A 14,604-nucleotide genomic window follows, 5' to 3' on the forward strand; every position below is an offset into this window, starting at 1 on the left:
GTCTTCACACGCTCATATTGATGACTAGAATACTGTTCACATGTGCGTACCGAAAAGTTGAATCTACAACACATGTTCACACAGAGAGGCTCAGATAGAGGTGTATCTTTGCTGGTGTGGCATATGGGCTTTTGAAACGCAAGGGACATTCTAAGAGTGTAGGTCCCTGTTTCCATCTTCTGTCCTTACCACCAAACCATGAAGGTGTTTTCATTTTGGTATTTGTATATAATATAAACACATGTTGGATAAGGCTTGGTCTGTGTTCACCTCAAAGCATTAGGCATTTTGTCAGCATCCTTTGGAGCTGCTCCAGCTGTTTGCCTTCATAGAAATTCATGAGAAAATGACCAGAGCTGAGACATCTTCTTTCAGCTCTTTGCAGAGCATTTAGTGGCTATTCGATCTTTTTGCTTCCCCCCCCACTATATCTGAAAAGCTGTGATAACAAAAATAAGAATGTCTATATACTTTGTGAGTGAAGTTAATTATTTTAAATGAGGAGAGGAAAATCAAATACCTGAGAAGAAAAATGGCTCAGAAATTGGCAGGACAGCATTAAGGCTTGCTACAGTTGCTTGCTAGATGGCCGTTTTATTTTTCTCCTGAGTAACATAAGAGCCATTGAACTCAGAGGACATGGACATCCTGTACAGGAAATAGATGGTGTGTGGAGGGGAGGGAGGGCACCCAGCAGTCATCCTTTGAATCCTTTAGCTAGTTTCACTTGAATACATTAGAGAAGGCTGTAAAAGGCTGGGAAGCAGAGATCTGCCTGGATGGCTTCCAGGTCCCATCACAGAGCTCAGGAAAAGCTCGGCTAAGCCACATGCATTTTATGTTTTCCTGAGGAAAAATTCTGCTTGTTGGTCTCAGGGTTAAGGAGTCTCAGCAAGTTTTTATGGAGATACTAAAACATTCTCTTCATGTTTTCCTCTGCTGCTGAAGGAAGCCCATGAGAGAACTACAATTCAGGGACTGCCAAGGTGCTGAACTGTAAGGTACTGATGTGGTGGCAAACCATGATGCAAGCACAACTGCCCTGCTTTCTAGAGGCATTTTGTCAATGTGTTTTCCCATGTGCACACATTGGTCATACATGTGTGTAAAGTGGGAAACAAAGTAAACTCAGGAAAGTGCATGTGAGTGCATGCATGGATTTTTACTTTGACCACAGTGTAAAAAATGATGGTTTTATGTGAAGCACAAAACAGCCACTAGGCAAATGGGGGACTATGAAAAAACATAACAGAAATGTGAGAAGGGTAAGCTCTTTTCCCCCAAACAACCATCAGCTTTAACAAGAAAATTGAAGCATATTTTGCTCCTTGTAAGAATGATGTGAAATGTTTGTTGTATCAGAAAGAACATTTATGACCTGAACTCTGCCTGTCTTTGGCCCTCTGTAGCCTATTGTGTTCATGTTAGAACTTGGGATTTACAAGGGTGGGGAGGATGTTAACATGGGAAATAAACCTGTAGTCACTGCAGTTTGCTGGGACAGTTCCTTTATCTACTGGCAGAACTGACGGTTTTTCTTTCTAAAGGATCCACATCGGTTGCCTTCCTGCCTGCCTTGTGTATCTCTATAGAAAGCATAATGTCTTCTTCAAGACATCTTACCATGCTCAAACACTTCCAACTCTTCAATAACTGTTTTCTGTATTCTCATTTTTCTTAAATTATAATCATAAGTATAGTATCACTATTTTATGTAGAATGTAAGATGTTAAATGAGGATGCTTTCATGCTGCTAGTGAGAGAAGTGCCTCCTGCTTCTCTTGGGTTTAAAGTACCATTGTATCTCTGTTCCTATTCTGGTAGAACTAAAAATGGTCTCTTTCTATCTTTCTCTTTTGTTTCCACCTCTGTCCCTCTCTCCTCTACTTTCCTCTCTCCCTCAGTCTCTCATTCTGAAGTTTATAAGTGGCCTGTGAAGTTTACACTTTCAAAATCCTTTAAGAAACGCAAACAGCTGTATTTCACTTGAACTGACAATCTTGTCCAAGGACAAAAACGTATATACTTACGTTAGCCTTTTGTTTTCAAAGTAGAAAGAGCATATCACACCCCTGAGCAAGCTATTACCCCTTTGACATGGGAGAGTATGATTCAAGGTGCTTAAGCAATAGATACATGTTCTTTGAGAACTATGCAAATATATAAGAAAAAAATGTTTTATTCATTCTTGAATTAAATGAATGACAAAGTAGTTCTACTTCAGCCTGATAAAGCAGCTCCACCTACTGCACAAAAGCTGTATTTTCTGCCTGATAATTACACAGTGGAACCGAAAACATACAGAACCAATCACAGGACAGAACAGGGTTGTAGTTCATTTTCAACACTGAACTATGAGTAAACTTATCTGAATTTTCTTTTTCTATGTAAGGGCGTGTGATATCAAAACACACACACACACACTCTTACATTTTCATATTGTGGATAACAGGTACAGAATGAGAGAGGGTGAAATGTATAAAATTGAAGTATGGAAGATATATAGTAACAAAGGGCATGGTTTGTTGAATAAATGTTATTTATTCAAAAAATAAGTCATCCCCCCATTTTCCTATATAACTAATGGTATAAGAATCAATCACTTTAGTTGAACCATTGTTCATATTTCACCCTGATGCATAAGCAGACTCTTTGTCAAATGAAACCAGCTGTAATAAGCCTTCCTTGAATTTCCCCTTTTCTAGTGTTCTCTTTTCCCCCAAAACTAACATTTAAGTCTACAGTATCTTTTGGAAAGATGAAACATAATGAGTTGTTTTATACTGTAACATTTCTCTCTTCGTGAAGCTGGAGGTCACTTAGTATCCTTTCAACCATTTGAATTAGGTCATTTAGTTTATTATATCACAACATCAAATAAATAATAGTAAGCACAGCACAGTCCTCATGTGATTCTTTGTTATTATTCTTATTGTTCTTTTAAAGTCTTAACTGATTATCAACCTTGTTGTTCTGAGAATATGATGTTACAATAAACCTACTAGATAATTGCTTTTTAATTTCCCATCATTCATGTTAAGTTGTATTTGTCAGTCTACTCTTAATTCATTTAGGTTTTAATAAATGTTACCAAAACCCAAATTTTTATTTAATATTTCTCAAGTCTTTGTTCTCCAAGTAAATTGAAATATGGTATAATTTGTTCATATATCATATGTCAGATTAATAATTATGTAGTTGATACATGTTAGAAATCTAGACATGTAAGTACCCTAATTGGTTTGATTTTTTTCCTATCATTGAAAATAGATTTTTTTTCCCATAGACATATCCTGATTACAGTTTTCCTTCCCTCCACTCCTCCCAGGTCCTTCCTACCTGCCTGCCCATCTGCACTCACGCACTTTCAGTCTGTCATTAGAAACAGACTGAAAGAACAGGCATCTAAGGGATAACAAAACAACCATAACAAATTAAATATAATAAAACAACAACAAAAGGCATCACACTGAAGTTGGACAAGGCAAACCAACAGGAGGAAGAGAGGCCCAAGAGAATGCACAAGAATGAGAAACTCACTCACTCACACGCTCGGGAGTCTGATACAAATATTAAAAGGAAAGCTAATTATGCAGAGGACCTGATGCAGACATTTTGATTTTTAAAAAGATCACTTTGGGACTAGACCACCAACCAAGGAGTGTACAGGGAGGGTGTTGGGGACCGCACTAGCCCCAAGTTGGGGCGGCCAAAATAAATGTTGCAGCCCAGGCAAAATGTTGAGGCCCGGGCTGCCCCACGTTGGGCGCCAAAATAATGTTGGAGACAGCACTAGCCCCAAGTTGGGGAGGCCAAAATAAATGTTGCAGCCCAGGCAAAATGTTGAGGCCCGGGGCTGTCCCACGTTTGGGCGGCCACTGTATCCCAGCCCAAGCTGCTGCTCCGGTCTGCGGGTCGAGGTTCAGCAAGAGCGAGGATGAGGGCGGATTCTACCTAATGTCTGATGTGTATGAATCTCTCTCTCTCTCTCTCTCTCTCTCTCTCTCTCTCTCTCGTCTGATGTCTGGTTCTGTCTTCTGTAGTCTGATTCTAAGCCACGCCTCTAAGTTACACCTTTAATCATGCCCTTAGGTCTTGTCTCTAACTCTGATCTCTATACTTCTAAATCATACTCTTAAGTTACACTCCTTTAACCTCACATACCTTTAATCTCAAGGTATCTAAACCAAGATTATCGGAGTGTTCTCAGCTGTTGTAGGCTATTGTAATCCAAGTCTCATGTCAGGGTATATGGCTCAAGATAGCTGCAAAGCTGATAGCCGCTTTCTGCTAAAAGTCGGCCCCCAACAGGAAGGATCCATGGCTTCAGATATATATGTAGCAGAGGATGGCCTTCTCTGACATCAATGGGAGGGAATCCCTTGGTCCTGTGGAGGTTTGACACTCCAGCATAGGGAGATGCTGGAGTGGTAGGTGGGAGAGGTGGAGAAGTGGGGGAGCACCCTCATCAAGGCAGAGAGGAGGAGGGAGAGGGCAGATGTGGGATGGGATGGATAACCAGAAAATGGGATATTATTTGAGCTATACACGAATGGAATGCCTAATTTAAAAAAAAAAAAAAAAAAGATTAGTGTGGTGCTAGAGAGATGGCTCACTGAGTAATGTGTGTGATGTGCAAAGCTAAAGACCTGAGTTCAGATCCAATCCCAACACTCCTTCTTCATTAAGTAAAATGTATAAAACAAAATCAGCATCAAAGAAAAAGTTCAAGCATAGTGAAAGTACACTCATATTTTCAACAATGGAAAGCAGAGAGAAAGGACAGAGCCTAGAGCTGACTGGCCAGAGACTTTAGCCAATGGGTAAGTTTCAGGTTCAGTCTGAGACTATCTCAAAATAAAAGATCAGAGCATGGATGAAGATGCATGAGAGTACCTCTACACAGAAAGGCACACATAACCTGTATACCTATGTGCCCACATGTATATACATACTACAGAGAGAGAGAGAGAGAGAGAGAGAGAGAGAGAGAGAGAGATCATTCTTTAAAAAACACTATTTGGAAGCATAATAATGTTAAAATTTTGACTTTTCCACATATGCCTGCATTTTAAAAAAACATATACCATTTTGTCATAAAGTGACCCATTCCTTGACAATTTTGTTGTGTGCTAAAAGCTAGTTCTGTACTAGTTTCTAGATATTTGGTGATTAAATAAATAAATAAATTCCTAGCCATGGCTAAGCTTCTTTTTAAAAAGTATTCATACACAGCATTATCAGAATGAAGTGGCTCAAAGATGGACACCAGCACCCAAGCTTTGGGAAAGACAAAAGCATGGAGGGAGGGAAGCAGCTTCCTCCAGGACAGAGGTCCCAACCTATGTTTCCAGAGGATAAATTGTCAGAAAGATAAGTAGAGAAAAAAAAAAAACTTCTAGAGGAGGCTGTCTTCAATGCCCCCAGAGTGAGAAACTAGAGCATGCTGGGGGATAATTTAATACACTTAGAACTCAATATTGCAAAAGACTTTTTTAAAAAAATTATTTATTTAAGTTTATGAGTACACTGCCACTGTTGTCCCACACACCAAAAGAGGACATTGGATCCCATTAAAAATGGTTTTGAGCCACCATGTAGTTCCTGGTAATTAAACTCAGGACCTCTGGAAGAGCTGTCAGGGCTTTTAACCACCAAGCCATCTCTCCAGACACAACCAGACACAATATTCTCTCTCTCTCTCTCTCTCTCTCTCTCTCTCTCTCTCTCTCTCTCTCTCTCTCTCTCTCTTTCTCTCTCTCTCACTTTCTTGCTTGATTTCTTGCTCTTTTCTTTTCTTTTCTTTTTGGTTTAGATTTATTATGTATACAATGTACTGCCTACATGTATGTCTGCAGGCCAGAAGAGGGCACTAGATCTCATTATAGATGGTTATGAGCCATAATATGGTTGCTGGGAATTGAACTCAGGACCTCTGGAAGAGCAGCTACTGCTCTTAACTTTTGAGCCATCTCTTCACCTTGCAAATGATTTTTTAAGGTGGTGCTAGGCAAGTATGCAGAGGCAGGATCGTGGAGGATGCTTCATAAATTTAGACTTACTCTACATGTGATGGTTTTCTATGAAATCTTTGGGAGAAATCCAACAAAAAAAATCTGTCTCCCACATAGGAAAAAAATTGGTGCATCATTAACAGGCAGACATGGAGTGCTCACCTTAGAGAAGAGTTATGCAGAAGGCAGCCTATGGCTGTACATGACACACATCTAGGTACAAGGATGCAACAGGAGCCTGGCTGTAGACTTAAATTTAAGAAAGTCACTGGACTTAGAGATTCTCAATCCTAATCTTCATGAATCATTGATAAGATGTACAAGTTCATGGAAAATATTGGTTCTATACTCAAAGACTCTTTCTCATCTTTCCCACTGTTCTTGCTTCATATGCCCTGTCACAGAGGACTGGTATGAACAGCTGCATCCACTCATCCTTACCTTGAAGGAGTGTATGGGAGAAGTGGTGAGCCGAGCAAAGCAGTCCCTGACATTTGTACTGCTTCAAGAACTAGCCTACAGTCTGCCTCAGTGTTTGATGCTGACTCTGAGAAGAGACATCGTCTTCAGTCAGGCGGTGGGTGTCCCTTGCTGTGTGTACAGAACAGTGTTGAACTGCTAACACTCTGTCCTTGATGGGGGTGGAGCTCTTTGCTGGGTTTTATTTTTAAAAATCCTTTTGAAATCCTGGTACCCTGTTTTGTTTATATACATAAATAGGCTGAATAGATCCTGAACAATTTTTGAACCATTGGTATTTCTTTGTGGAAAATACAACTCAATGTAAAATGTGTAGTTTGCTTGAACAGTGGATGGAGTCTGTGAGGAAGATATAAAGGCCCCCTTGTATCATTCCCTGGGATTGCCTATGGGTGAAAAGGAAGGGACTGTTACCTTTCACTGCAGGTGATAGCCAAGAACTGAGCCAAGGGGGAGTTTGTATATAACTCCTTATTTATTCGGCTTTCTCACAAATCTCAGGGCAGGGTTTTACACTGGTCTCTTTTCTCATTTATAAAAGAAGTTTGCAAGGCTGCAAGATTTGTTCATAATGGTTTGCAGAGTCATCTGCTTTGGCTATTCAACCCTAATCATTGCTCTAAGACCAGTTCTACCACCAGTGCAGAGCTTGCTGCATTTCTTTCTCTCTACTTTCTTCATCAAACAATTCACTTTCAGAGGTCAAGTATATGAAACATGAAGGGAAGGAGACAGACTTCTTCACTTTATAAGCAGTCTATGGGAAGGGGATATTTTAACCAAATTGCCCCATTGCCAGTAAATTACGTCATTAGTGGTCCAGTGGCAGATCAAGCTAACCAGACATTGGACTTGCCCTTAAGCTTGCTTATTAATGTTGCCCTTTTAGTGACTCCAGTCACATGTGCAAAGACAAAATAATAGCATAATTTGAAAAGTCGTAAAAACATTGAATGGTGCCATGGTTATAGATGGTAGACATACAATTCAAAGGCTTTCCACCTTGATTCTGAAATCCATTTATTTAGCTCCAGCTTCCTTCCAGTTCAGTCTTCCCAAGCCCTTAGGCAATGCCACCCTAGATCAAAGACCATCAATTTATTTTAATAAATATGTGCCAATTCTAGCATCTTTGTTATATGCTCGAGGAATTTTAATTAAATCTGTGATGTCTCAAAAGCCTGAAGATATTTAAAAACTGAAGCGATAAGTTTGCTGACCCCAGTAAATTTCTTGAATGGTTTCTTTTCTTAGCTTTCTGGATTGGTTTGTGGTTTTATCATCAAATTACATACCAGTTTGCATGACCCTGGCTTCCTACAGCAGCTTCACACAGTGGGCTTGATAGCACAGTACGAAGGGCTGCTAAGTACTTACAGTAAGTATGGCGTGAGTTTATATTACGGTCGTATTGCTATTTGTAGTGATAAAACTTTCATTTTTAAGTAGCATCAAAAGTAAAAAGTGAACCTTTTTCTGTGCCAAGCATTATAGAAATAAGTCAACTTCTAAGTTTTATACTCATTCACCCTTGGGATTCCTTTGGGATTCATATTATGTTTTGAAAATTGAATTGTGGATTATTTAGGAGTGGATTCTTGAGTAGCCATCTGGATTTATTATTTAATAAAGAGACTCACTGACAACATTGGTTTCATTGGATTTGAAACACATAGCAGCCTTGTGTCTAGAACTCTGCTGTTCAATATGGAATCCCTATGACTTTATGGAGGGCTCTGAATATACCTAGCCCAAATCAGTGTGTCTAGAACACATGAACATCAGATTTCAAAGACCACCAAAGACAGTGTTTTGTATTAGCTATTAAGAAATATATATTGGTTTACATTTGAATCTGCAGTTTGTGTATGTTGGAATTATGTACACTATATTATTAGAATCAGTGTTGCTTTGTTTCACTTTATTTTTTAAAAACGGAGAGCAGAAAATCTGCAGATATTTATGTAACTTACATTCTATTTCCTTTGGGTTGTGTTAGTCTAGAATATTCATTATATCTCCAGGCTATATTTTTCAGAGTTTGAAGATGAAATTAGCATTAGGTAATTGATCAATTGATGAAATGATCATGGCAGCTTTCTTCTAAAAAGAAATCAAATTAACAGTCCTGTCAATGAAAAGATGTCTAAATGATACTTCGCTTCATAAAAGACTTAGAAATCTCTCTCTAGGCTCTCAACAAAGCTGGACATTCTTCCCTCAAAAGGGAACATTCACTTCTGGAGTCCATTGAAACTGTTATTTCACTGATGAAAGCACTGAGGTGAATGGAAAAGTATGCTGAATGGATTCACTGCCTTTATAAACTCATTCACTGAACTGCTCTGGACAATCCCAGCAGGGAGGCCCAGCAGCGACCAACATTTTATTTTAATAGTCTGTTTGTCACAAGGTCCCTTTCTCCCTGTGCAGGTGATGAAATCGGAATGTTGGAGGACATGGCTGTCGGCATTTCAGATTTGAGGAAGGTTGCATTTAAAATAACTGAAGCCACGTCCAACGATGTCCTCCCTGTTCTCACAGGAAGGCGGTGAGTGGTGCCCATGTCCACAGCTCAGACTTTCTCACTTACACGGGGTTTTATGGGCAAGTTTCCTTGAATAATTCAGGTTATGTTTGGGGATTTTTTTGTTTTGTTTTATTTCGTTGTGTGTGGGGGGGTGGAATTGAGAAATAAACCCAGATGGCATGATACAGGGAAGTCTTGAAAAGCTCCTTGAAGTCTCATAAATGTTTAGAATGATCTTGAGGTTAAACACGAGGATGCATGAAAGATGTAGAAAATCTGAAGCAGCAGCAGCAGAGAACTACTTCTCTTCATTACTGTCTATCCCAAAGCTTAGGGGTGTTTTTACTTTTGCAGGAATTGCTCAGCTAATAGCTTCATAATTCTTGAGATGACGTGAAATTAAATTCAGTTAAATGCAGCAACATGTTAGGAAGGATATATTCTTATGCTGGGTGCATATTCTACCATTTTTCTTAATCATTTTTGACAATTCACTTTTAGACTGCAACATTTCCGAGAAGGGTTTTAAATAAATAGTTTCTAAGGTCAAAATATAATGGGCAAAGTATTAGAAATAATTAAAAAATGGTGGCATGTAAAAGATACTTCTAATAGGAGAAATATACCATATAAAATGTGGTTTCAATCAGAAGTCATCCAGATTTTAACTGATTTGATGTTAACATATTTAATTACTATATGAAGTTATATGAATTTCGAAATAGTCTTAGGCCACAGTGTAAACACATGTTAGAGAGAAATGGAGAAAAGACAAAGTAAACATACAATAATTATTTAGAATCATGTCCTAAAGGTGCACACAAAACAGCCAGTTCCTCATGCATAGTTGAAAGATAGCTCTGGAACATAAGGAAAGAATACATAGTCTCCATGAGAGTAAACGTCTCATCCAAATATTAATGCATCTTTTGCTATTCATAGGAGGAAAAAAAATAAGTAAAGATTGTTCACAAATACACCTGGAAAATAGCACAGCTCTGTACATTATTATGAAGTTTATTATTAAATGTGACAAGCTGATACTTCCCCCAAAATTCATGGAGAAGTTTACCAGGGCATTTGAGCAGGCAAAGAGAAGGGTATCTTGCTGAGGACATTCTTCAAGCTGTTTATGGTTAGAACTTGTCAAAGGAGGACAAGACTCCAGAAAGACAAAAGGCAGCTTCTGGGTAAATTCTCTCTGCTTTAAAGAGAGTGCCTCAAACAGCTGTCTCATCTGGAAGGAAGTTTAGTAAGGAAAGCACGCGCACACCAGGCGTAGAGACTTTGGTGTGAGCCTCACCCCCGAAGGAAACTGGGCTTGGGATCCATCAGCAGCACTGTGTGTGTGTGTGTGTGTGTGTGTGTGTGCATGTGCGCGCGTGTGTGTCTTTCTCTCTCTGTCTCTCTCTCACACACGCACACGCACATACACATGCACACACACACACACACACACACTTTTAAAAGAAATCACCAAGATTGTGAAAAGACACCCAACAAACTGAGAGAAAACACATACAGATTGTATATTTTTAAGTCCTTGTTCCCAAAATAGACTTAGGCATTTCACATCTGAACAGGAATTAAAAATATAATTTAAAACTTGACAAAATTTTAATATAGATAAATGATAAAAAGCATATGAGGAAGGATTGTAGTCCCCAAAGGTGATAGGTACTCCACAAGAAGATCAACAGACTCAAGTAATCTGGACGCTTGGCACTCTTGGAGTCTGAACCACCAACTGAAGAACATACACGGGGTGGACCTTGGCCTCTCTGCTCATAGGAAGCAAATGTACAGCTTGGTGCTCATGTGGGTCCTGAACAGCTGGAGTGGGAGCTGTCCCAAAAGCTGTTGCCTACAAGTGGGATATGTTTTTCTAGCTGGGCTGCCTTGTCTGGCCTCAGTGGGAGAGGAAACACCTAGCCTAGCAGAGACTTGAAGAGCTAGCATGGGGGGATACCCAGGGGAAATCTCACCAGCTCAGAGGAGAAACAGAGAGAGAAGTGGGGAAAGATGGTGGGAGGAGGCAGTGAGCGGGACGTACATGAATAACTAAAAAAAAATAAATTGAAATTAAAATAAAAAGCAGCATAGGAAACCATACTCACTATCTCTAGTCAGTGAGGGAGGGGTGGAAACTGCCCATTCATATTATTTTTCTCACACTGAAATCACCTTCAAGACTTCTGATAATAAACTTTGCTACAACAAAGAAATCCCGGGCATTTCATGCATTACTGGTAGGAAGAAAAAGAGGCCATTAAAGGAGTAATGTAATGGGAATATTTGACTTAGAGGGAAAGAAAGAAGGGGGAGAGGAAATGATGTAATTGCATTTTAACTAAAAATAAAGAAAACAGCTAATCAGTTAAAAAAAAAAACAAATACAAACTTACACTATGGTTCTTAAATATATACCCAAGAGATATATAACAAAGCATTTGCTCACTCCATAAGCTTTCATCTAAATATTCACCAGGGGACTATTTAAAATAAAAAAGATTATGCATAATCGGTCTGCTCATGAATGAACAAGAAAAATGCAGCATGGTGCACTGCTATGCTAAAATGTGACTTAGTCATACGCATCACCAACACATGGTACAACATGGGCCAGTTATAAACATGAACTCACTCATGTCTTAACAGTCTTGGAAGACTTGAAACAAACAGGAGCCTGTTAGAAATGAACCAAGAGCAAGTAAACAGAGAAAGTTTCAATGTCCATCCTTTCAGGGTCCTGCCAAGGTCTCTGGCTGCAGGCCCAAACCAAACCAAACACCAAACAAACACCAAACACCAAACACCAAACACCAAAACAAACACCAAAACAAACCAAACACCAAACCAAACACCAAACACCAAACCCAAACCCAAACCCAAACCCAAACCCAAACCAAACACCAAACCAAACACCAAACCAAACACCAAACCAAACACCAAACCAAACACCAAACTAAACACCAAACCAAACCAAACACCAAACCAAACCAAACCAAACCAAACACCAAACCAAACCAAACCAAACCAAACACCAAACCAAACCAAACCAAACCAACCAACCAAACAAACAAAAACAACCCAACAAATGTGATTGATAGTGTTTGGCAAATGTTTTACTTGAAAATTTGAAATGATTGTCAAAAGAAGACTCACCCAAGGTATGGATTATGATCCTGCTAACTCCATATGCTTCTGAAAGTTCATGGATTTCTCTAGTTCCTACACTCAGGTTTTTCCTGCATCAGATAACAATTGTAACATATGCGCACAGCCACATCTACTGAGCTCATTTTATGGATTCTAAATTTCCAACATTGTATAGTTAGGATCACGCTTAATGAAGTTTTCTAATGAAAATGTTTCAGTTTTATTCAAAAATTTCAAAAGAATCACAAACACCAAAGGTTACATGTTCAGTAATTAAACTATTTTATTTCCATCTAGCCAGCAGAAACAGGGAGGTTCATCCATCTAGTCAGGCCAAAAGAAATTATGACCATGTACTTCAAAAGAAGGGAAGGCAGGCTTATATGGACTCATCATCTGAGCTAATGTGGTCTCTCAAGAAGGGAATGTGTGGCTGTGGCTGTGGCAGCTTCATGATACAGAGCTCTGCACACCAGGGGCAGGGATACTGTAATCACAATCATGAAGCATCTCAGCCTGTAATCAATGGTCCCCATCCTCTAACTAGCCCATCTCCAAGATCAACATCACTCTCTGTGGACCAACTGGTCAAACACCATAGTTTGTGTGGGACAGTTCCATTTAGACCATAAGAATTTTATTCATTGCTTTGTTTATTATACCTCATTTTACTAAAAAAAAAAAAAAAAACCACCATTATGTTAATTTCCCATATTTGGAGGACTGCTTTGATCCTAATAGAAAATGAAAACAGACTTGAGACCACCTATATGCTTGGCTAGGGGTCTTCAAAAATAAGCTAATTGTCTTCCCTTTCCTACAGAATCCAGAGCAATGCTGAGACTATAAATACACATATACTTGCCAAGGCATAGCCATGCATTTTAACAATGAAATGGGTGTATATTCTTTCAGTGATCGAACAATTGAAAGAAAGCACATAACCAACAAACACCAAGTCAGTGTTGTGTTGTATTCCAACCCCTACTGATGGTTTTACTCCCAATGAACCACAAGCAAATTAAACCATTTCTTTCTTCTGTCCTTGCTGTCTGCAGTGAACACTATGTGGTGGAGGTCAAGCTTCCAGCTACAGTATTTGAGTCACTCCCTCTGCAGATTAAAGAAGGCCAGTTGCTTCACGTGTATCCCGTTCTGTTTAATGTTGGAATCAATGAGCAGCAGACTCTGGCTGAGAGGTAAGCTTCGTGAGAAACATGGAGCTCGGTGTCTTTTTCTCTTTTTGTTGCATATTGAGAAATACCATATTTCTGCTTACAGAATTTAGACATGTGATGTGTAGCATTTTCCTTTCAATTAATACACTTCCAAGTTGCTTATTATAACAAAATAAACTGTATATGAAGAAGTCATGCCCCTAATTAAATTTAAATGTGTCAAAACCTTGAGAAATGTATTTATACCAATAATAAAATATGTACACAGCCCATACTGGGTGGGGGCTGGAGTGTGACCTAGAGAGTAGCCTCCAACTCTTCTGTTTACAGACCTTTAAAGAGCTGGTAGGAGTTTTCAAGGACCAGTAAGACTCTATCCTAGACTAGTTTTATTGTTTGTATCATTCTAACTGCGCTAGGGGTCACTTCATTTTTGAAAGCATTCATTTTCCTTTATCTCTCTTGTAAATTAAAATTGTTACTTTTAATTACCTGGAAACTGTTTTTAAAAAAGACGAAATTGCAGAATACAGAGAAATGCCGGGGTAAGCAAGAAAGTCAGTTTGTTTATCCCCAACCATGTCTTTTATGTGACCATTCTTGCATAGATAAATGCTAACTGTATCGAAAACTTAGACTAGCGTGAAGATAAAAGACTAGATAGCTTAAAAAGTTAAACAGCATTCCTCACACTAAAGAGGCTTAGAAATATGTGAGCCAGTTCCCGAGGGTTAGTCTCTGGTGAAGGCTTTTGCCTTATGTGCTCACATGATCTCCTCTTCACACAAATGTAGAGGAAGGGTAGGAGTGATCATTGGTACCATTTCTTATAAGGACATTAATCCCACAGGGTCAGAACTCATCCTCATGTTATTCAACCTTAGTCGTTTCCTAAGAGGCCACACCAGTAAACACAAACGCACTGGAGGTAATGGTTTCCACATGTTAGCTTTATGAGAACATAAACATTTAGTCCAATAATCTTTCAGCTGCTGACACTATCTGGCAAAGTCAGAGAACCCTAAAGAAATTGTCTTGGTTTATTTTTTGGATACTGTATTTGATATTGACACAGAACATGGCTTCTGTCAGGCATTGCTTGCTTTGCCAAGCTGTGGAAGTAAGGGAGAAATGATGTATCATCCTGTAGAAGAGGTGTATCAACAAATATCACATGACATTGGGTCATGAAATAACCAAAAATGTTCAAAAGACGAAACTGGTGAAGAAAGAATCTGATTCC

At 39.0% G+C, this 14,604-nt stretch overlaps 1 protein-coding gene across 8 annotated transcripts in view; it reads left to right on the top strand.

Annotated features, from left to right (window-relative positions):
• Window positions 1-14,604, top strand: part of Inpp4b (inositol polyphosphate-4-phosphatase type II B) — a 702,669-nt gene that overhangs the window by 620,883 nt on the left and 67,182 nt on the right. For all 8 annotated transcript variants that reach the window (XM_034522353.2, XM_076915453.1, XM_076915455.1 and 5 more), the window contains 4 exons: window positions 6,419-6,591; window positions 7,749-7,872; window positions 8,928-9,045; window positions 13,242-13,382. In XM_034522353.2, the coding sequence (XP_034378244.1) occupies window positions 6,419-6,591; window positions 7,749-7,872; window positions 8,928-9,045; window positions 13,242-13,382 (556 nt within the window). The remainder of the gene's footprint in view (window positions 1-6,418; window positions 6,592-7,748; window positions 7,873-8,927; window positions 9,046-13,241; window positions 13,383-14,604) is intronic.

The sequence above is a fragment of the Arvicanthis niloticus genome, chromosome 18, assembly GCF_011762505.2.
Source record: "Arvicanthis niloticus isolate mArvNil1 chromosome 18, mArvNil1.pat.X, whole genome shotgun sequence".
Lineage (NCBI taxonomy): Eukaryota > Metazoa > Chordata > Mammalia > Rodentia > Muridae > Arvicanthis > Arvicanthis niloticus.